This window comes from Sus scrofa, chromosome 6 (assembly GCF_000003025.6).
Source record: "Sus scrofa isolate TJ Tabasco breed Duroc chromosome 6, Sscrofa11.1, whole genome shotgun sequence".
Classification (NCBI taxonomy): domain Eukaryota; kingdom Metazoa; phylum Chordata; class Mammalia; order Artiodactyla; family Suidae; genus Sus; species Sus scrofa.
The window spans coordinates 117,108,659-117,133,174 of NC_010448.4; the positions used below are offsets into that span (position 1 = coordinate 117,108,659).

A 24,516-nucleotide genomic window follows, 5' to 3' on the forward strand; every position below is an offset into this window, starting at 1 on the left:
GCCAGAGAACAGCAGTAGAAGGAAAGAGGTAGCAAAAGAGAAGTGGAGAGAGTAAGAAGTGCCAACTGCAGAGAGACCTGAATTACTATCTACAAAAGATCAGTTTCTTCCAACTCACTGATGCTGTCCCATCCCCTCTGGCACAGAAGCCCAGTGGTTTTAGTTTAGTATTTTCAGACTTTCCCATTTCTGGATTCTTCTAAATTGCCTCTGCAGTGGTGTAAATAACTTTCATATCAGTTCTGGTGCATACTACCCACAATGCATAAATAAGCACAAAATAAGAAATTTTCAGGGAAATAAAATTTTGAGACTTGCAAATCTAACTTACTTAAGAAGCTTGTAGGGATTAAGATGGCAGAATAGAGGGACTAGAGCTTACCTTCTCTCATAAAAAACAACAGAATTACAATCAAATGCTGAACAACCTGTAACCAAATGGGCTGGAAACTTTCAAAAAGATATCATATCCTAGAACACAAAGAGGATGCCACAAAAATCAAGACAGTAGGAGACGCAATTATAAGCAACCCCATACCTGCCAGGTGGGAAGACCACAGACTGGAAAGTAACTGCATCACAGAGACTCACCTATAGGAGTGAGTGAGAGTTCTGAGCCCCATGTCAAGTCACTATGCCTGGGAATCTGACATTGGGAGAAAGAGCCCCCAGAGCATCTGGCATTGAAAGCCAGTGGGGCTTGTGAATGGGAGCTCCACAGGATTGGCAGAAACAAAGACCCTTTCTTGAAAGGGGCACCTAGACTTTCATGTGCACTGGGTCCCAGGGCAAAGCAGAGTCTCCATAGGAATCTGGGTCAGACATGATGGCAGTTCTTGGAGGAACTCCTGGGAAAAAAGGGGGCAGATTGTGGCTCATTAAACAGGAAGGACATTGGAGGCAAAGGTCTGGGGATATTCACCACCATGTATTACTCTAGAGGTGGCCATTTGGGGAAAATCTGGCCCCATCCATCCGTGCTGAGAAGTCTCGGGCCAAACAATAACCCATCCCCACCCATCAGTAAACAGGGTGCCTAAAGAACCCCCAGGCACACAGCTGCCTCTAAGCTAACCCAGAGACAAAGCCCCACTCACCAGAGGGAAAGGAAACAGCCCAACCTACCAGTGGGCAGGAACCAGTCCATCCCATCAGGAAGCCCCAACACTGACTTCAGCCACAAGGGGGGCAGACACCAGAAGTAAGAGAGGCTACAACTCTATAGTTTGCAAAAAAGGTCACCACACCAAAAACCTATAAATATGAAAAGGCAGAGAACTATAACTCAGATAAAGGAACAAGAAAAAAAAAACTCAGAAAAACAGCTAAGTGATCAGGAGATTATCAGCCTGCAGGAAAGACTTTAGACTAATGAGGGGGAAGATGATGCAAGACATTGGAAATAAACTGGAGGATAAGATTGATAATTTACAGCAAACTTCAGCTAAGAAACACAAGATTTAAAACTTAAGCAAGAAGAGATGCAAAATACAGTAACTGAAATAAAACATTCATTAGAAGCAACCAACAGCAGACTACAGGAGGCAGAAAAATGAATAAGTGAGGTGGAGGAAAGCCTAAGGGGAATCATGGATGTGGTACAGAAAAGAGAAAAAGATTGAAAAGAAATATAGAGAGTCTCAGAGAACTCTGAAACAAAGTTAAACACACCAACATCTGTATTATGGGGTGCCAGAGAGGGAGAAGAGAAAGAAAGGTACAGAAAAAATTATTCAGAGATAATAGCCAAAAACGTCCCTAACATGGGAAAGGAACCACTCACTCAAATCCAGGAAGTGCAATGAGTACCACATAAAATAAACCCAAGGAGGAACACCCCGAGACACATATTGATCAAACTGACAAAAAAATGAAGACAAAGAGTAAATCTTGAAAGAAGCTAGGGAAAAGAAACAAATAACATACAAGGGAACCCCCAATAAGGTTATCAGCAGATTTTTCAGCAGAAACTCTGCAGGCCAGAAGGGAGTGGCATGATATACTTAACATGATGAAAGAAAAAACCTCCAACCAAGATTATCAGATTTGAAGGAGAAATCAAAAGCTTTACAGATAAGCAAAAGCTAAGAGAATTTGGCAACACTAAAACAGCTTTACAACAAATACTAAAGGAACTTCTCTAGGCAGAAAAGAAGAGGCCACAACCAGAAAGAAAAATACCACAAATGACATGGCTCACCATACAGGCATACATATAAAGGTAGGAAGTGAGAAATCATGAGAAGAGGTGGGTACAAATGCAGGACACTGGAGATATACTTGCAATTAAGAGACCAACAACTTAAAACATTCTCGTTTATGTAGAGACTCCTACATCAAAATTTCAGGGTCACTGCAAAACAAAATCTACAATTGATATACACACAAATAAGTAAAGTCAATTCAAATACAACACTAAAGATAGTAATCAAACCAGAAGAGGAGAGAACAAGAGAAGAAAAAAGAGCAACAAAAAAAATCAAAAAGAGTTAATAAAATGGCAATAGTAAAATACATATCAATAATTACCTTAAATGTAAATGGACTAAACGCCCCAACCAAAAGACATAGACTGGCTGAATGGATTCAAAAATGAGATCCATATATATGCTGTCTTCAAAAGATTAACATCACTTCTAGGGACACATACAAATTGAAAGTGAAGGATGGAAGAAAATACTCCATGCAAATGGGAATCAAAAGAAAGCTGGAGTAGCAATACTCATATATGGCAAAATAGACCTTAAAATAAAGAATACTATAAGAGACAAAGAGGGGCATTAAATAATGATCAAAGGATCAATGAAAGAAGATATAAAAATTGTAAATATATATGCATCCAATATAGGTTCACATCAATATATAAGGCAAGTGTTCCAAACTTAAAAGAAGAAATTGACAATAACACAGTAATAGTGGGGGACTTTAACACCCCACTTACAACAATGGACAGATCATCCAGACAGAAAATCAACAAAGAAACACAGGCCCTGAATGAAGCATAAGACCAGATGGACCTAATAGATATTTTTAGGACATTCCATCCAAAAGCAACAGAAATACACATTCTTCTCAAGTGCACATGGAACATTCTCTAAGATTGATCACATTCTGGGCCACAAATCAAGCCTTGGTAACTTTAAGAAAATTGAAATCATATCAAGCATCTTTTTGACCACAACACTATATGACTGGAAATCAACAACAAGAAAAAATCTGCAAAAAACACAAACACATGGAGACTCAACAACATGCTACTAAACAACCAATGGATCACTGAAGAAATCAAAGAGGAAATTAAGAAATACCTACAAGCAAATGACAACAAAGATATGACACTCCAAAACCTATGGGATGCAGCAAAATCCATTCTAAGAGGAAAGTTTAGAGCAAACACACCTCAGGAAACAAGAAAGAGCTCAAATAAACAAGATAACATTACATCTAAAGCAGCTGGGGAGAGAAGAACAGACAAGACCTAAAGTTAGTAGAAGGAAAGAAATCGTAAAGATCAGAGCAGGAATCAATGAAATAGAAACAAAGAAAACCATAGAAAAGATCAATGAAACGAGAAGGTGGTTCTTCCAAAACATCAACGAAATTGATAAACCCCTAGCCAGACTTATCAAGCAAAAAAGAGAGAGGACTCAAATCAATAAAATTGGAAATGAAAAAGGAAAACACAGAAAAATGGACACCACAGAAATAAAAAGGATCATAAGAGACTACTATATGCAACTATATGCCAATAAAACAGAAAACCTAGAAGAAATGGACAAATTCTCAGAAAAGTACAATCTTCCAAGACTAAAACCAAGATGAAAGAGAAAAGATGAATGGACCAATCACAAGAACTGAAATTAAAACTGTGATGAAAAAACTTCCAGCAAACAAAAGTCCAGGACCAGATGGCTTCACAGGTGAATTCTATCCAACATTTGGAGAAGAGCTAACTACAGGCCACTTTCACTGGCGAACATCAATGCAGAAATCCTCAACAAAATACTAGCAAACCGCATCCAACAGTACATTAAAAGGATTGTATATCATGATCAAGTGGGATTTATCCCAGGGATGCAAGGGTTCTTCAATATCCACAAATCCATCAGTGTGATACACCACATTAACAAACTGAAGAATAAAAACCATATGATCCTCTCAATAGACACAGCAAAAGCCTTTGACAAAGTCCAACACCATTTCTGATAAAAACCCTTCAGAAAGTGGGCATAGCAGGAACCTACCTCAACATAATAAAGGCCGTATATGACAAGCCCACAGTGAACATCATTCTCAATGGTGAAAAGCTGAAAGAATTCCCGCTGAGATCAGGAATAAGACAGGGATGTCCACTGTCACCACTGCTATTCAACATAGTTTTGGAAGTCCTAGGCATGGCAATTAGAAGAAAAAGAAATAAAAGGAATCCAGATTGGAAAGGTAGAAGTAAAACTACCGCTATTTGCAGATGACATGATACTATACCTAGAGAATCCTTTTAAAGACTCTACCAGAAAACTGTTAGAGCTCATCCATGAATTTGGCAAAATCACAGGATACAAAATTAATACACAGAAATCGACTGCATTTGTATACACTAACAATGAAAGAGCAGAAAGAGAAATCAGGGAAGCAATCTCATTTACCATCACATCCAAAAGAATAAAATACCCAGGATAAACCTACCTAAAGAGACAAAAGACCTGCACTCTGAAAAGTATAAGACACTGATGAAAGAAATCAAAGATGACACAAATAGATTGAAAGACATACCATTCTCTTGAATTGGAAGACAATATTATCAAAATGGCTATATTACCCAAGGCAATCTACAGATTCAGTGCAATCCCTATCAAATTACCAAGGACAGTTTTCACAGAACTTGAACAAGATATTTTAAAATTGGTTTGGAAGCACAAAAGTCCCAGAATAGGAGAGAGGACAAGATGGCGGAGGCGTAGGGGGACACGCTCGCCCTCTCCCACAAACACAACAAAAAAAGCACATCTACAGAATAAATGACTTGCACAGAACAGCAACCAATCACTGGCAGAGGAACCTAAACTCCAATAACGGCAAGAAGTTCGTGACATTATTGGGCAGAATGGGAGAAAAGAGGAGAGTGAGAGAAGGTGAATTCGAGCAGGACGGGCGCTCCCGAAAGGGAACTGCGGAGGAGAAAGGGATCCCGCCCCCTGGAAAGTCACCTACCGGGGGAAAGATCAAACGAACCAGAGGAATCTCCAGATGCAGAGAAGAGTGTAGCAGTAAGTTGGAGTACGGAAAAGCCGATCAAGAACCCAACGCACCATCTGAACTACGGGCACAGTCACCAAAAATTGAGACGCCTGGGTGGGGGCTGGGTACTGAATCCTCGGCTACAGAGGTTAGTCCCTGGGAAAGGGCCGGGGGACGCCTGGGTGGGGGCTGGGCACCAAGACCTCGGCTCCAGAGGTTAGTCCCCGGGGTAGGGGGGCGGGGCAGAGCAGAAACTGCTTGGGAGGTCTAGAAACCATTTGACGGGGCAGAGACTGCCTGGGAGACTAGAAAACAAAGCTGTCGCAGAGGAAGGGAACAATACTCTAGGAGCAGGGAAGTGGAAAGCCGCATCAGAGGGAACCTGGGAGAAGAGCCTGGTCTGCGCCCGTGCTGGGGAGGGGAGAGAAGAAGGGGTGGGTCCCCATAGAATACACCCCATGCCACAGTAAGCTTACAGGCCAGCTAGCTAGCTGAAAGCTGTGCTTCCCAGTGCATCCCCTCCCCCCACCCCTGCCACCCCCTACACTCTCACCGGACCTGGGGCTGCCTGCCATCCAGGAAGGCTGGCCTCAACAATTGCCATCCCTCAGGGGCTGTCCCTGCACAGGCCTGCTTGCCCTTTGGAGGGGCTACACTTCCACAAAGCAGCACCAAACACCACCAGCCCCCGAGAAAAGGCCTGCAGCCCAGAAAAGCTAGAACAAGCTTAGCCAGGCTGTGAATAGATCGGCCTAATTCTCGGACGGTTTTTCCGAGTTGGGTTGCCCCGGGGAGGAGCCTCTTGGGTTTCCAACGGCCCTGCTACCCACCAAGCCCCCAGGGGGTGCTCTAGTGGATCAGCTGCATAGGACTGCCAGCTCCATGAAGGACCCCCTGCAGCCCAGAAAAGCTGCAACAAGCCTGGCCGAGTCGGGAAAAGATCTCAGATGGTTTTTCTGAGTCGGGCTGCCCTGGGGAGGAGCCTCTTGGGTCTCCAACGGCCCTGCTACCCGCCAAAGCCCCCAGGGGGTGCCCCACTCCCGCGAAATAACTGCTCAGCACCACCAGCCCCCTGGAAGAGCCCCTGCAGCCCAGAAAAGCTGCAACAAGCTCAGCCGGACTGTGAAAAGATCTGCCTACATTCTCAGGCTGTCCTTCTGAGTTGGGCTGCCCTAGGGAAGAGCCTCTTAGGTTCTCAGTGACCCAGATAGCTGATCCAGCCCCCAGGGGGTGCTTTGCTCCTGAGGAGCAGCTGCCCAACACCGCCAACCCCCTGCAAGAACCCCACAGCCTAAAAACACCAGAGCAAGCTCTGCCTGACCAAGTGAAATCTGCTACCATCGTGGTGTGGACCTCCCAGTCCTGTCTGCCCTCAGGAAGTCCTCCTTTGCATCAAAGAAACACTGTTAGCCCCATCAACACTCCAGAAAAGCCACACTGCCTCAAAAAAGATTGACCAAAAACGCCAGCCCTCAGGAAATATTCCACGGCAGTAACAAGGCAAACACTGCCCGATAATGGAGAGTACAACTCCCTCAGGAGAAAGAAAACAACAAGCAAGATGAAGAAGCTGAGAAACCACCCCCAGTCAAACCAACAGGAGAACTCACCTAAAACAGTCAACAATGAAACAGATCTCTGCAGTCAAACAGACCTGGAGTTCAAAAGAGAAATAGTGAAAATACTGAAGGAATTAAGAGAAGATATGAACAGTAATGCAGATACCCTCAGAAAGGAACTAGAAAATATAAGGAAGAGCCAAGAAAAACTAGAACATTCATTTGCAGAGATGCAAACTGAACTAGGGGCAGTAAAAACCAGAATGAATAATGCAGAAGAACGAATCAGTGATATGGAAGATAGAATAATAGAAATCACTCAATCTGGTCAACAGACAGAAAACCGAATCAAAAAACTGGAAAGCAATATAAGAGACCTATGGGATAATATAAAGCGGGCCAATCTACACATAATAGGAATTCCAGAAGGAGTAGAAAAAGATAAGGGAATGGAAAATATATTTGAAGAAATTATCGCTAGAAATGTCCCAAATCTAAAGGATACTGGATTCAAGATACAAGAAGCACAGAGGGCCCCAAACAAACTGAACCCAAACAGACCCACACCAAGACACACATAATAATAAAAATGGCAAAAGTTAGTGATAAAGAGAGGATCCTAAAGGCAGCAAGAGAAAAACAGAATGTTACCTACAAGGGAACCCCCATAAGAATATCAGCTGATTTCTCTACAGAAACACTACAGGCCAGGAGGGAATGGCAAGAGATATTTAAAGTGCTAAAAGGAAAAAATATGCAACCCAGAATACTCTATCCAGCAAGAATATCATTTAAAATAGAAGGGGAAATAAAAATTTTTCCCAACAAACAAAAACTTAAAGAATACAGCAACACAAAACCCAGGTTAAAGGAAATATTGAAAGGGCTTCTCTAAACCAAAAAGAAAGGAAGGAAAGGGAAGAAAAAAGAAAAGAAAAAAAAAAGAAGAAGAAGAGGAAGAACTAGGACTGAGGAAACCACAATCAGAGAGCAGTCACTCAAATAAGCCAGCATACAGATTTAATCATGAACATGCTTCAAACAAAATAAAATTAAAAAGAAAAAAATAAAAAAGAGTCATCAAAACCATAAAATGTGGGCAAGGGATGTTAGGAAGTAAATAACACTTTTTGTTTCTTTGTATGTCTCTTTCCTTAATTTTAATATAGTAATGAAGTGTTTGAACTTACAGGACCAACAGGCTAAAACACATAACTATGGGAAGGGGTTAGCATACTTAAAAAACAGGGCAACCACAAGCCAAAACCAAATATTGCATTTGCGAAAAATGAAAAAGAAAATACACTCAAGCAGATAATAACAGGAGACCATCCAACCAAAAAAAAAAAAAAAAAAGGAAGAATGGAGAACCATAGAATCAACTGGAACACGAGGTTCAAATGGCAATAAATAATCATCCATCAATTATCACCTTAAATGTCAATGGACTGAATGCCCCAATCAAAAGACACAGAGTGGCTGAGTGGATAAAAAGGCAAAAACCTTCAATATGCTGCCTACAAGAAACTCACCTCAGGACAAAAGATACATATAGATTGAAAATGAAAGGGTGGGGAAAAATATTTCACGCCAATAGACATGACAGAAAAGCAGGAGTCGCAACGCTCATATCAGACAAAATAGACTTTAAAACAAAAGACATAAAGAAAGACAAAGAAGGACACTACTTAATGATTAAGGGATCCATCCAAAGAGAGGATGTTACTATCGTCAACATATATGCCCCAAATATAGGAGCACCCAGATACATACAACAAATACTAACAGACATAAAGGGAGATATTGATGAGAATACAGTCATAGTAGGAGACCTTAATAACCCCCTCACATCAATGGACAGATCCTCTAGACAGAAAACCAATGAAGCAACAGAGATCCTAAAGGAAACAATAGAAAAGTTAGACTTCATTGATATCTTCAGGACACTACATCCAACAAAATCAGAATACACATTCTTCTCACATGCTCATGGAACATTCTCAAGAATCGACCACATATTGGGACACAAAGCGAATCTCAATAAATTTAGGAGCATAGAAATTATCTCAAGTATCATCTCTGACCACAATGCCATGAAATTAGAAATCAACCATGGGAAAAGCAAACAGAAAAAACCTACTCCATGGAGACTAAACAACATGCTACTAAAAAACCAATGGGTCAATGAGGAAATCAAGAAGGAAATTAAAAACTACCTTGAAACAAATGATAATGAAGACACAACCTCTCAAAATCTATGGGATGCTGCGAAAGCAGTGCTCAGAGGGAAATTTATAGCAATCCAGGCCTTTCTCAAAAAAGAAGAAAGATCCCAAATTGACAACTTAACGCTCCACTTAAACGAATTAGAAAAAGAAGAACAAAAAAGGCCTAAAGTCAGCAGAAGGAAGGAAATTATAAAGATCAAAGAAGAAATCAATAAAATAGAGACTCAAAACACAATAGAGAAAATGAATAAAACCAAGAGCTGGTTCTTTGAAAAGGTGAACAAAATTGACAAACCCCTGGCCAGACTCACCAAAAAGAGGAGAGAAAGAATCCAAATAACCAAAATTAGAAATGAAAAAGGAGAAATCACAACGGATACTGCAGAAATACAAAAAACCATAAGAGAATACTATGAACAACTGTATGGCAACAAGTTTGACAATCTGGAAGAAATGGACAATTTTCTAGAATCTTACAGCCTGCCAAAACTGAATCAAGTAGAAACAGACCAACTGAACAGACCAATCACTAGAAATGAAATTGAAGAGGTCATAAAATCACTCCCTACAAATAAAAGTCCAGGACCAGATGGCTTCACAGGTGAATTTTATCAAACATATAAAGAGGAATTGGTGCCCATCCTCCTTAACCTCTTTCAAAAGGTTGAAGAAGAAGGAATACTCCCAAAGACATTCTAGGATGCCACCATCACCCTCATTCCAAAACCAGACAGAGATACCACCAAAAATGAAAACTATCGCCCAATATCCTTGATGAATATAGATGCAAAAATTCTCAACAAAATCTTAGCCAACCAAATCCAACAACATACCAAAAAAATTATACACCATGACCAGGTTGGGTTCATCCCAGGTTCACAAGGATGGTTCAACATACGCAAATTAATCAGCATCATACACCACATTAACAAAAAAAAAGTCAGAAATCATATGATCATCTCAATAGACGCAGAAAAAGCATTTGACAAAGTCCAACACCCATTCATGATCAAGACCCTCGCCAAAGTGGGTATAGAGGGAACATTCCTGAATATAATCAAAGCCATTTATGATAAACCCACAGCAAATATAATCCTCAATGGGGAAAAACTGAAAGCCTTCTCACTCAAATCTGGAACAAGACAGGGATGCCCACTCTCACAACTGCTCTTCAACATAGTTTTGGAAGTCCTGGCCACAGCAATTAGAAAAACAGAAGAAATAAAAGGCATCCATATAGGAAGAGAAGAGATAAAACTATCACTGTATGCAGATGACATGATACTATACCTAGAAAACCCTAAGGACTCAACCCTAAAACTACTTGAACTGATTAATAAATTCAGCAAAGTAGCAGGATATAAGATTAACATTCAGAAGTCAGCTGCATTTCTGTATACCAGCAATGAAATATTAGAAAAGGAATACAAAAATACGATACCTTTTAAAATTGTACCTCACAAAATCAAATACCTCGGAATACACCTGACCAAGGAGGTAAAGGACCTATATGCCGAGAACTATAAAACTTTAATCAAAGAAATCAAAGAAGTTCTAAAGAAATGGAAAGATATTCCATGTTCCTGGATTGGGAAAATCAATATTGTAAAAATGGCCATACTACCCAAAGCAATCTACAGGTTCAATGCAATCCTTATCAATTTACCCATGACATTTTTCACAGAACTAGAACAAACAATACAAACATTTATATGGAACCACAAAAGACCCAGAATCGCCAAAGCAATTCTGAGAAACAAAAACCAAGCAGGAGGCATAACTCTCCCAGACTTCAAGAAATACTACAAAGCCACAGTCATCAAAACAGTGTGGTACTGGTATCAAAACAGACAGACAGACCAATGGAACAGAATAGAGAATCCGGAAATAAACCCTGACACCTATGGTCAATTAATCTTTGACAAGGGAGGCAAGAACATAAAATGGGAAAAAGAAAGTCTATTCAGCAAGCATTGTGGGAAACCTGGACAGCTGCATGCAAAGCAATGAAACTAGAACACACCCTCACACCATGCACAAAAATAAACTCCAAATGGCTCAAAGACTTAAATATACGACAGGACACCATCAAACTCCTAGAGAAAATATAGGCAAAACACTCTCTGACATCAACATCATGAATATTTTCTCAGGTCAGTCTCCCAAAGCAATAGAAATTAGAGCAAAAATAAACCCATGGGACCTCATCAAACTGAAAAGCTTTTGCACAGCAAAGGAAACCAAAAAGAAAACAAAAAGACAACTTACAGAATGGGAGAAAATAGTTTCAAATGATGCAACCGACAAGGGCTTAATCTCTAGAATATAGAAGCAACTTATACAACTCAACAGCAAAAAAACCAATCAATCAATGGAAAAATGGGCAAAAGACTTGAATAGACATTTCTCCAAAGAAGATATACAGATGGCCAACAAACACATGAAAAAATGCTCAACATCGCTGATTATAAGAGAAATGCAAATCAAAACTACCATGAGATACCACCTCACACCAGTCAGAATGGCCATCATTAATAAATCCACAAATAACAAGTGCTGGAGGGGCTGTGGAGAAAAGGGAACCCTCCTGCACTGTTGGGGGGAATGTAAACTGGTACAGCCACTATGGAGAACACTTTGGAGATACCTTAGAAATCTATACATAGAACTTCCATATGACCCTGCAATCCCACTCTTGGGCATCTATCCAGACAAAGCTCTACTTAAAAGAGACACATGCACCCGCATGTTCATTGCAGCACTATTCACAATAGCCAGGACATGGAAACAACCCAAATGTCCATCAACAGATGATTGGATTTGGAAGAGGTGGTATATATACACAATGGAATACTACTCAGCCATAAAAAAGAATGACATAATGCCATTTGCAGCAACATGGATGGAACTAGAGAATCTCATCCTGAGTGAAATGAGCCAGAAAGACAAAGACAAATACCATATGATATCACTTATAACTGGAATCTAATATCCAGCACAAATGAACATCTCCTCAGAAAAGAAAATCATGGACTTGGAGAAGAGACTTGTGTTTGCCTGATGGGAGGGGGAGGGAGTGGGAGGGATCGGGAGCTTGGGCTTATCAGACACAACTTAGAATAGATTTACAAGGAGATCCTGCTGAATAGTATTGAGAACTATGTCTAGATACTCATGTTGCAACAGAAGAAAGGATGGGGGAAAAACTGTAATTGTAATGTATACATGTAAGGATAACCTGACCCCCTTGCTGTACAGTGGGGAAAAAAAAAAAAAGTCCCAGAATAGCCAAAGACATCCTGAAAAAGAAAAATGGAGCTGGAGGAATCAGGATCCCGGACTTCAGACTATACTACAAAGCAACAGTCATTGGCACAAACCCTGTGGTATTGGCACAAAGACAGAAATACTGATCAGTGGAACAGGACAAAAAGCCCAGAATTAAACCCATGCACCTACAGCCAACTAATCTATGACAAAGGAGGCAAGACTATATACAATGGAGAAAAGACAGCCCCTTCAATAAGTGGTGCTGGGAAAACTGGACAGCCACATGTAACAGAATGAGATTAGAACACTTCCTAACACCACACACAAAAGTAAACTCAAAATGGATTAAAGACCTCGATATAAGACCAGATACCACAAAACTCTTAGAGGATAACATAGGCCAAACACGCTCTGACATAAACGACAGCGACATCTTCTCAGATCTACATCTTAGACTATTGACAAGAAAAACAAAAATAAACAAATGGGACCTAGTCAAACTTAAAAGTTTCCGCACAGCAAAGGAAACCCTAAACACAACGAAAAGACAACCCACAGAATGGGATAAAATATCTGCAAATGAATCAACTGACAAGGGATTAATCTCCAAAATTTATGAACACCTCCTGCAGCTCCATACCAAAAAAAACCATCAAACCCATCAAAAAAAAGTGGGCAGGAGATCTAAACAGGCAGTTCTCCAAAGAAACAGAACACATACAGATGGCCAAAAACACATGAAAAGATGGTCAACATCACTCATCATTAGAGAGATGCAGATCAAAACCACTATGAGGTGCCACCTTTCACCGGCCAGAATGGCCATCATCAAAAAGTCTACAAACAGTAAGTGCTGGAGAGGGTGTGGAGAAAAAGGAACCCTATGACACTGTTGGTGGGATTGTCAATTGGTGCAACCACTGTGGACAACAGGATGGAGATTCCTCAGAAAACCAAACAGAGAACTACCATTGGATCCAGCAATCCCACTCCTGGGCCCCTATCCAGAGAAATCCATGACTTGAAAAGACACATGTATCCCAGTGTTCACCGCAGCACTCTTTGTGATAGCCAAGACATGGAAACAACATAAATGTCCATCGACAGAGGAGTGGATCAAGAAAAGGTGGTACATATACACAGTGGGATATTACTCAGCCATTAAAAGGAATGAAATACTGGCATTTTTAGCAACATGGATGGACCTAGGAATTATCATGCTAAGTGAAGTCAGTCAGACAATGAGACACAAACATCAAATGCTTTCACTGACATGTGGAATCTGAGAAAAGGACACAATGAACTTCTTTTCAGAACAGATGCTGACTCACAGACTTTGAAAAACTTATGGTTTCCAAATGAGACAGGTTGAGGGGTCGGTGGATGCACTGGGGTTTTGGGATGGAAATGCTATAAAACTGGGTTGTGATGATCATTGTAAAGTATAAATGTAATAAAACTCCTTGAATAATTTTAAAAAAGAAAAAAAAAGAAGCTTGTAAAATACATACTTTAGTAATAAGAAACTAAATAATGCCAATTAGAAATTTTTGCTTAGACAGAAGAGTTGTTTGTGAGTTGGGAATAAATATTATCAAATATTTATTGTGTAAATTAATAAGAAATTATCTTAATACAGACATAATTTAAAAAGTCAGGCATAACATGATGGAAAATTGAATATATGTCAGGAAAGGATCATAAGATCCTTAAACTATTCAAGAAGTTAATGATGTTTATTATGCTTCACATCAGTTAATGAAATATGCATTCCAAAAATTCTAATAATTTATAGCTCAAAAACATAAATAAAATATATCATATGAAAAATCTCAACATTAAACATTCTAAACTTCATCATATAAAAATATGGCCTCATAAATCAGAAAGAGAAAGACAAACACCATGTGATATCACTCATACATGGAATCTAAAGTATGACACAGGAGTTCCCATTGTGGTGCAGTGGAAATGAATCAGATTAGCAACAATAAGGCCGCAGGTTTGAACCGTGGCCTCTCTCAGTGGATTAAGGATCCGGCATTGCTGTGAGCTGTGGTTCAGGTCACAGATGTGGCTTTGATCTGGCGTTGCTGTGGCTCTGGTGTTGGCTGGCAGCTGTAGCTTCAATTAGACCCCTAGCCTGGGTACCTCCATATGTCACAAGTGTGACTCTAAAATGCAAAATACATATATATGGCACAAATGAACCCATCTACAAAACAGAAACAGACTCACAGACACAGAGAACAGACTTGTTGCCAAGAGGGAGTAGGGAGGGAGTGGGATAGATGGAAAATTTAGGGTTGGTAGATGCAAACTATTATATTTAGAATAGATAAGCAATGAGGTTCTACTGTACAGGACAGAGAACTATATCCAATGTCTTGGAATTAAACATGACAGAAGATAGTTTGAGAAAAAGAATGTGTATATATGTTTGACTGGGTCACTATGCTGTATAGCAGTAATTAACACAACACTGTAAATCAGCTATACTTTAATCAAAAAAATAACATGATAAATGCATATTATCTCATTAAGAAAAATAATTCAATTTCTGTTTCACTCTATGTACCTGGTTATTTTGACATTTTATATTCATTTTATTTATTTATTTATTTATTTATTTATTTTGCTTTTTAGGGCCACACCCGCAGCATATGGCAGTTCCCAGGCTAGAGGTCCAATCAGAGCTATGGCTGCTGGCCTATACCACAGCCACAGCAGCGTAGGATCCGAGCCGCATCTGCGATCTACACCACAGTTCATGGCAACACCACACCCTTAACTCACTGAATGAGGCCAGGGATCGAACCTGCAACCTCATGGTTCCTAGTTGGATTTGTTTCCACTGTGCCATGACGGGAACTCCTTGCCATTTTATATTCATTAAGGGTTTTTAGGACTTGTAATTTTCTCTGCTAAATTAAACTCTTTATCTATGCCCATTTTTAAGAAAAATAAAAAATAAAAATACGGCTTCAAATTATATAAAGCAAAATATGGATAAACAAAAATGAAGAAATAATTTAAAAATCCACTATCATACTGAGATACTTTAATACAGCTTTCAAAGCAATTGATACATTAGTCAGGACATAAATCAGAAATATAAAAGATTTAAATACAACTAGCACAGTTCACAAAATTAACCTATATAGAATTGAATCCCACTATCAGAAAAAATCTTTTTCCAAAATAAAAAATGACCTGCTGTATAGCACTGGGAACTACATCTAGTCACTTATGATGAAGCATGATGGAGGATAATGTGAGAAAAAAAATGTATATATGTATATGTGACTGGGTCACCTTGCTGTACAGTAGAAAACCAGCTATAATGGAAAAAAATCATTTAAAATTAAAAATTAAAAACAAAATAAAAAATTATGCAAATTACATATATAATAGGAAACAAATTAAGCCTTAATAAAATTTAAATAATATCTACAATATATACTACCTTTATGAACAAATCAGAATTAAAATTTAATTTAAAATAAATAACCTTAAAATTTAGGGGCCATAGAAGGGTTAATTTGTCTAAGACTGATCACAGAAGGCTAACTTCGCAGAGTGTTTGCCTTCAACAAAGTTCCAGGAAATTGGTTAAGGTCTAATTTAGCAAAACTACCCAAATAAATGGAGAGATCAATCATGTTCATTTCAAGGATCCCAGTATAAAGATTTCATTCCTCTATCATATAATCCATAAACAAATGAGATTCCAATCATAATTCCAATCAAATTTCTGAAGGAAATGAAAAAAACTGAAATTTATATAGAAGGACAAAAGTCAGGAATAGCCTAAAACTCATAAGGAAATATAAGACTAGAAGACTTATCACAATAGATAATCAAAACTCACTATAGAAATTCAGTAATGTAGACATTAGGTATGGAGATAAAGATGTTAAATAGATCAAAAAAATGTAAAAAAAATCGAAAAAGAGAGCCACATAAAACAAATATGGAATCCTCATATGTGAGAGATGGCTGTAAATATTAACATATAAATAAACATAATAAATTATAACAATTTATTTTCTAAGTAACAAAAACTGTAATTGGTACCTAACTTCACACTTCACCCACATATGAATTTCAAATTGATTTATACCTGGCTTTATATCTGGCCAGTGAAATAGGCATTACTAAAATTCTGGAGATAGTTTATTACTTCTAAATTTATAAATAAAAGATAGAATGAGAAAAACTCAATTTTGAATATTTTAAACATATTTTAATCTAAAAGTATCTGGTAAATACAAAAAGCAAAATTACAAACCATTTAGAATAAAATATCAGAGAATATGTTTTGACTTCAAGGTAGGAAAAATTTATTTTAAAAGTTGAGAAAAAAATCACAACACTTCAAAGGAAAATAAGTCATAACTTTTACTACATTAAAATTGAAGTTTCTCTTCATCAGAAGTTACCATAAAGAAATGAAAGATTATGGGGTGAAAATATTTAACACGTAACTTTAAAATAATCAGTATCCATAACATACAACAAATTCCTAAGGTCAGTTTAAAAAAAAAAAAACTATCACTCAACCTATAGAGTAAAAAGCATCAGTAAATAGGTTTATTATAGAAAAGGAAAAACAAATTGACCCCCAAAAGCCAATAAAAATATGCTGTTTCACTCAATTTAAAAAGTCATAATGAGGGAGTTCCAGTCGTGGCGCAATGGTTAAGGAATCCGACTAGGAACCATGAGGTTGCGGGTTCGGTCCCTGCCCTTGCTCAGTGGGTTAACGATCCGGCATTGCCGTGAGCTGTGGTGTAGGTTGCAGATGCGGTTCAGATCCCTCGTTGCTGTGGCTCTGGCGTAGGCTGGCAGCTACAGCTCCAATTCGACCCCTAGCCTGGGAACCTCCATATGCCGCAGGAGCGGCCCAAGAAATAGCAAAAAGACAAAAAAAAAAAAAAAAAAAAAGTCATAATGAGACACAATTAAAGAGCCTTATAATAGAAAGTAGCAAAAACTCCACAAAAATACATAATTTTAGCTCTAGGTAGAAATGCAAATTGGTACAGGGATGTGTATATTATTGCCTTTTTCTGAACCATTATTTCTTTTCACCACTTTATTATTTTCTTTACTATAGTGAATGAGATGTGATAAAAGAGGAAGGCAGAAAAGGGTCATAAGGAAAGGTCAGGGAGACACCAAGTCCGAGAGGACTCAGCCTATCATTCCTGATGGGAACAACCAGCGAACAGATGCAGGTAGCTTCTAAAAAAGCTGAGAATGATCCCAGGCTGACAGTCACCAAGGAAACAAAGGACCTCAGTCCTAAAACCACAGGAACTGAATTTTGCCAAAACTGAATGAGCCTGAAAACAGATTTATCGTGTGGTTTCCAGAAAGTAATGCAGGGCTGATGACACCTTAGTTTCAGTTGGAAAAAATCTAGAGTAGAAGAACCAGCTGAGCCATGACCCAGAGAAACTTTGTGTTAACAAATGGGTGCTATTTTGGAGTTCCTGTTGTAGCTCAGCAGTTAATAAACCCGACTAGAGTACATGAGGATGGGGTTCCATCCCTGGCCTTGATCAGCGGGTTAAGGATCCAGCACTGCCATGAGCTGTGGTGTGGGTTGCAGACACAGCTTGGATCCCACATTGCTGTGGCTGTGGTGTAGGCTGGCAGCTACAGCTCTGATTCGACCCCTAGCCTGGGAACCACCATATGCCCTGGGTGTGGCCCTAAAAAGACAAAAACAAAACAAAACCAAACAAAACAGAAAAACAAATGGGTGCTATTTTAAGCTGCTAAAATTCTGTTAATATGCAATAGAAAACCAAAATAGATGGAAAATTGGCTGCTATTTAACTATTGACAGAGAATAAGTTCAAATAGCCATGATGCAAAGCTAATGTCAGTATTTTTAAACTTACCAAACTTTAAAGTACCAAACTTACTTTTAATTATGAAAACTTACAATTTTTGATAAAGCATCTAATTCATTTTTTGATGACTTTGTTTCCCTCAATACTTCAGACACTGTTTCTTCATTCTCCTCAATATTAATGTTAACGTTTTGTATTGATGTGGAGTAGAAATTACATAGATTGTTAAGTTTATTGATCTCTTTCCTAAGAGAAAAAAAACCACAATTTTGTCCACATTGAAGGGGAAATTATATTTTAAATTAAATTGAAATTAGCTTCTGACTTAATAATGTGGATCAGTAGAATTTATTTATTTCTAAAAATTTTCCTATCTCAAAGCAACTCCCGGGAGTTCCCATTGTGGCCCAAAGGTAACAAACCCAACGAGTACCCATGAGGATGTAGGTTTGATCCCTGACCTCAATCAGCAGGTTAAGAATCCAGTGTTGCTGTGAGCTATGGTGTAGGTCACAGACAAGGCTGGGCTTTGTTATTGCTGTGGTTGTGGTGCAGGCCAGCAGATGTAGATGTGATTCGACCCCTAGCATGAGAACCTCCAGGTGCCATGGGTACAGCTCTAAAAAAACAAAAACAAAACAAAACAAAACAAAACAAAAGAATGAAAGAAAAGAAGATGTAAAAGTGGAAAGACCACACATTTTATTAAAGCTCTGGTTTACTGTCTTGTCTCCCTCAGAGTCATAGAAGTAAAAGAAATAAAATTTCAGTTTCAGAAAACAAGGGGCTTATTTAAAGAGAAGTAATTGCCAAGGAGATCTTTGTTCCTGTGTGACCTTCCACAAAAAGGACCAGCGTTAATCCATGAACCACATAATCCTTTCTTACCTGGTTGGTAGAAAACATGTTCCAAATATAAAAGTCGCTTTAGCCCATGGTTATATAGTTTAATATATGAAAATGACAAAACTATAATTTGCTAAAAATATCAGCAAGTAATACAGGTAAATCCGACTTTGTTTAAGACCCCATGAACAAAAAAATAGAATGGGAGGTTTATTTGAAACCCATATAAGAGATGAGAGAGTAAATCATTTGTGTGCAATAAGATCCTACAAAGCAATATGGAATAGAAAAACTATCCAAAACACTATGAGCAGAGGAGATAAACAAAAATTCACAAGAAAATAAATGTCAATGGCCAATACATGGTTTACTGAATTGGCCCAGGCTCTCATGCACTAACCCTATTTTAGGTGTAGAGCCAAATGAAACTAAAAGACGCAACCTCACTAGAGAAGTGAAAATTAAAACAACAAATAGGCAAGAAGATTCTTTTTTACCCTTCCATGTCTGGAAAATACAGGCTTCCTATCAGAATTCTAGAAGTCAGATCAGTGAGAGGTTGAGAGCCACAGCAGTTAAAATGTGCATGTTTGGTTAAAGTTCCTTCTTTTGAAATAATGTTTCTTTTCTCAATGGTATCTATTTCCCCACTCCAGATAAAAAACTATAGATTTTGGCTAAGATGTGGGCATTGCCCAGTGTCATGGAATGTAGGAGCTTAGTATTATTTTAGTTATCTCCTCATTCTCTCTTTCCTGAAACATCAACTGATGCCACCAATTCCTCAGCCTTTTGAGAATTTTTTAGTGTAAAAGTTTGCTACTAGGTTTGCCCCCACTGGTACTTGAGATAAATCAGAATAAATCTAGAAGAATAAAATGCAAAGAATCACTCTGTTAAGAATTACTATTAAGCAGAGCAATAAAGATACCAAAGTATACATGCTATGTGTTTCCATTCATATGTAATTCATGAATAGACAAAACTAATGATAGTGATAGAAGTCAGAATGGAGACAACCCCTTTGGGGGACTGGTATGCACTAATAAGGGGAACAAAACAAACAAACAAAAACCCTTTAGTATGCTTGGAGTTCCCATTGTGGCTCAGGAGATATATATAACCACATAACCATTGTCTAAAGGGACTTTTATATTTGGAACATGTTTTCTACCAACCAGGTAAGAAAGGATTATGTGGTTCATGGATAAGAGCTGGTCTTTTTGTGGAAGGTCACACAGGAACAAAGATCTCCTTGGCAATTACTTTTACTATCCATGAGGATGTAGGTTTGACCCCTGGCCTCCCTCAGTGGTTAAGGATCCATGAGCTGTGGTGTAGGTCACAGACGCAGCTCGGATCCCACGTTGCTATGGCTGTGTCATAGATCAGCATCTGCAGCTCCGATTCAACCCCTAGCCTGGAACCTTCTAGTATGCTGGAAATTCTCTCTATCTTAACCTGGAGCATGATTTTATATGTATACATAAAATCATCAGTCTGTATACTTGATAGCTCACATAATCATGTTTCTCTAATGTTTGCAATTTCTCAACAAATTAAAAAATACTGAAGGAAAATTAAACATATCTTTAGAATTTTATTTAATAAATCATTTATCCAGGAGTTGCTGTGGTAGCACAGTGGAAACGAATCTGACTAGGAACCACGAGGTTGTAGGTTCAATCCCTGGCCTTGCTCAGTTGGTTAAGGATCCAGCGTTGCCATGAGCTGCGGTGTAAGTCACAGACGTGACTTGGATCTGGTGTTGCTGTGGCTCTAGCATAGGTCAGCACCTGTAGCTCAGATTAGACCCCTAGCCTGGGACCCTCCATATGCCATGGGTGTGGCCCTAAAAAGACAAAAAAAAAATTTTTTAATAAAAAATAAATAAATAATTTATCCACTAATGCTTGTACTAGAACTTTTGGAGAATATAGGTAAATGAGAAGAAAGTTAACAAGGAAGTTACATGGTGCGATTTAATAACAGTGAGTAAAGGAATTAATAAAAATGTGCCTTTGAATCTATTTAAATATTAGTTATAAAAACTACCATCTAATTTTTATGTTCAAAACTGAGAAGGAAAAATTTTAGAAAATGTTACAAGATGTAGAATGTTGTAGTTGTAATTGAGGTGAACTAACATCTGTTTGTAAAATAGATAAATGAAATGCTGAATATATATATATGATGTTTATATACAGAGAGAGAAAAAATTATTAAAATAGAGATAGAAATATAATCGATAGCTTCAAGATATCAAAACAAGACTAAGAGGGTAGAAAATTGAGGCCATTATGGTCTCAAATCTTCATCTGTTCCTGCATACTCTTCCCTTGTCATGCAACCTTGTAGGTTTCTCTACCTGACTTTGACCCTTGTTTTTTGACTTATCCTAGTCATTTGGATGTTCATGTGTGAGTGTGCTGGCTTGCTCTTACTCCTCTCCTATTACCATGAGAACATTTCTAACAGACTGGAGAAAAAGAGTACAGCCAAACCTCCCTAGTTGCCTCAGCTAAGGCTGCTGCTGACAACTGTCATTGTGGAATCCTCCCTCTAGCGCATTAGCCCTGAGATCTAGTCCACTCAACAGCCTTTAAGTGTCAATATTGAGATACCTAGGCCAAGCATCAAAATGGGGAGGGACACAGCCCCACCCACCAGCAGACAAGCTGCCTTAAGATTCCCTGGGCCCATAACCACTTCTGGTTACATCCCTGCCCACCAAAGGGTCTAGTACCCAGATCCACCCACTAGTGGGCAGGCACCAGTCCCTGAATTCCCTAGGCCCTCACCCTGCCCTCTAGAGGGTCTGCTCTAACCTCTGAACCAGCCTCACCCACCAGAGAGCAGACACAGACTCAAGAAAGCCCCAATCCCACAGACTGCAAACTCAGCCTGCCCATCAGCAAGTAAACCCCTGCCCTGGGACCAAGAGGGCCCAGGCCCTGCCCACTATCAGGCCAATAACCTGGGCTCTGTACTCAACTGTGCCAGGAACCATATCCTAAATACCTATGATCTATACTAAATCATTGACCAATTTCAATACATAACAATCTTGTATCACACAGAAACATGAAGAATTTAAAACCAACAAGAGGAACTAGAAGAATGTCATAAAATACAAATATATAAGAAATGTAATAAAAGTCAATTATGCAAAATATAATTAATCTATATTTTTAACTATTCCATTTTATTAGAAATAAAATAAATGTGAGTTAATTAATTAGATGCTATATTTATAATTAATACAAGGCTATATAATTTTTTATAATAACCCATGCTGTAATTTTTTTTAAATAGTCACTTTTTCACATATTTAACAGGGACATATATTGTTGTGTACATATCCGTAGACATTTTGGCAATACACACAAAGAGCTCTGAAATGACACAGAGCTTTGAAATTCCTACTGCTTTAGGAATTTAAACACACTAGTTTGCATGTGTAAAAAGTGCATATTTTATTTATATATAAACTTGGTAATAAGATAAATGAGTAATTAAGATTCTTTCCTTTATCTGAATTTTTTATATAGGAATATAAATTACATTTTTAATTAATATTTTATTTCTAAATGCTATAAATAAAATCTGTGGAAAATACTTACTTGTAGGCCTCTATACTTATTTCATCATCACGAATATCCTTTTCCATGTGTTCTCTATTTTGTTTAGCATTCAATTTCGCTTTTTTGAGATTTTCTATGGCTTCTTCAAGTTCTCCATGAATTTGTTTGTATAGCTCCATTACCTAGAAGTAAGAAATATGTGTGATAATATAAGTACTTAATGGCTAATTAAAATAATCAGACAAGAGAAAGGACTTAGAATAGTCTTGATTTAGATTATAAATGTTATTTCAATTTTCTTCCCATATTTAGTCCACTGTTTAGCAGAGTAGAGTTTCAGGCTTCTTTTACCCTGAAAGGCATCAATATTAGAGATATAGAAGTTTCTGAAGAAAATATCTTCAATATCCTGGTTAACATGTTCAAAACAAAATCATTATCTTTTCATCCATAAAAAACTATGACTTTTTATTGCTTTTATTTTTCAAATAATAGTTTATTATAGAAAAATCATAAAACAGATGAAAAATGAAAAAATTTTAAATTACCTATAATTTTCTCACTCATGAATAATCACTATTATCTTAATGCAAGAGTACAAAATATTTCCTCTCTACTGTTTCCATTACTTATCAGATATCATAAACATTCTCCCTTCTCTCTCCAGCTCTCCCTTCTCTGTTAAACTAAGGATGGTTAAAGAGGTCATGGTTGAAAGGAATTACAGTTCAGGATGTTCTGTTGGAAAGTTGGAGGGATAGGAGTAGAAGAAAGTACTAGGGAGTAAGCAGTCCTTTCCCCGGGGGCCAAGTGATAGATCAATATAAGGCAGTAGCCTCTTGAAAAAAACAGTAATTTTCATTAATTTTTATTTTATTTCATTTTATTACTTTACTGTGATAAGAATATTTAACATGATAACTATCCTTTAACAAAGTTTTAAGTGTGCAATACAGTACTGTTAACTGTAGGCACTATACTATACAGCAGATTCCTAACACTCATCTTGCAGAACTAAGTCTTTATAACCACTGAACAACAACTCTCCATTCCCCCTCCCAAAGCCCCTACCTCTTTGCTTCTATGAGTGTGACTATTATAGACATCTTACGTCAGTGGAATCATGCAGTATGTCTGTCACCTTTTTATTTACTTAGCATAATAATGTCCTCTGGGTCCATCTATGTTGTTACAATATGGCAGGTTTCCTTCTTTTTAAAGGCTGACTTACATTCCACTGTATACATATACCACATACATTTTAGAATTAGCTTGTAAAACTCTACAAGAAAAAACCTGTTGAGGTTTTATGATTGCATTTATTTTACAGATAAATTTGGAGAGAATTTTACAAAATTTAATCATCTAGTACATTAATATAGCTTACCTATGTAGCACTTTTAAATTTCTTTCAGTAATATTCTTAATTTTCCATGTAGAGACCTTACATATCATTTGTTACAGTTACTTCTAGATACTTTATATTCTATGTTATAACAAATGCTAGTTTAAAATAAATTTTATTTTTGTATTGGTTGCTGGTATATAGGAATGTGTGGATTTTTAAATTTTACCTTTGTATACAACTAAAATTCATCTGTGGACTTGTCTAGATTTCATGTGTACATAATTACATCATCTGCACATCAAAGGAAACCATCAATAAAATAAAAAGACAAGCTACCAAATGGGAAAAGATAATCACTAATCACATTTTCAATAAGGAATTAATATCCAAAATATATGAAGAACTCACAACTCAACAAAAAAAAAATAAATAACTTAACTTAAAAATGGGCAAAGGTGCTAAACAGACTTTTTTTCCAAATGAGACATATAGAGAGCCAAGAGGCACATGAAAAGGTGTTCACCATCACTAGTTATTACGGAAATGAAAATAAAAACCACAGTGAGATTTCACTTCATG

General features: G+C 37.8%; 1 protein-coding gene across 1 annotated transcript in view; it reads right to left on the reverse strand.

Moving 5' to 3' along the window:
* The window catches only part of CCDC178 (coiled-coil domain containing 178), a 421,961-nt gene that overhangs the window by 343,619 nt on the left and 53,826 nt on the right, over positions 1-24,516 (reverse strand). Inside the window, exons 8-9 of the mRNA XM_021097611.1 lie at positions 22,629-22,771; positions 18,252-18,405 (exon numbers count right to left, since the gene is read on the reverse strand). Of these exons, the coding sequence (XP_020953270.1) occupies positions 18,252-18,405; positions 22,629-22,771 (297 nt within the window). The remainder of the gene's footprint in view (positions 1-18,251; positions 18,406-22,628; positions 22,772-24,516) is intronic.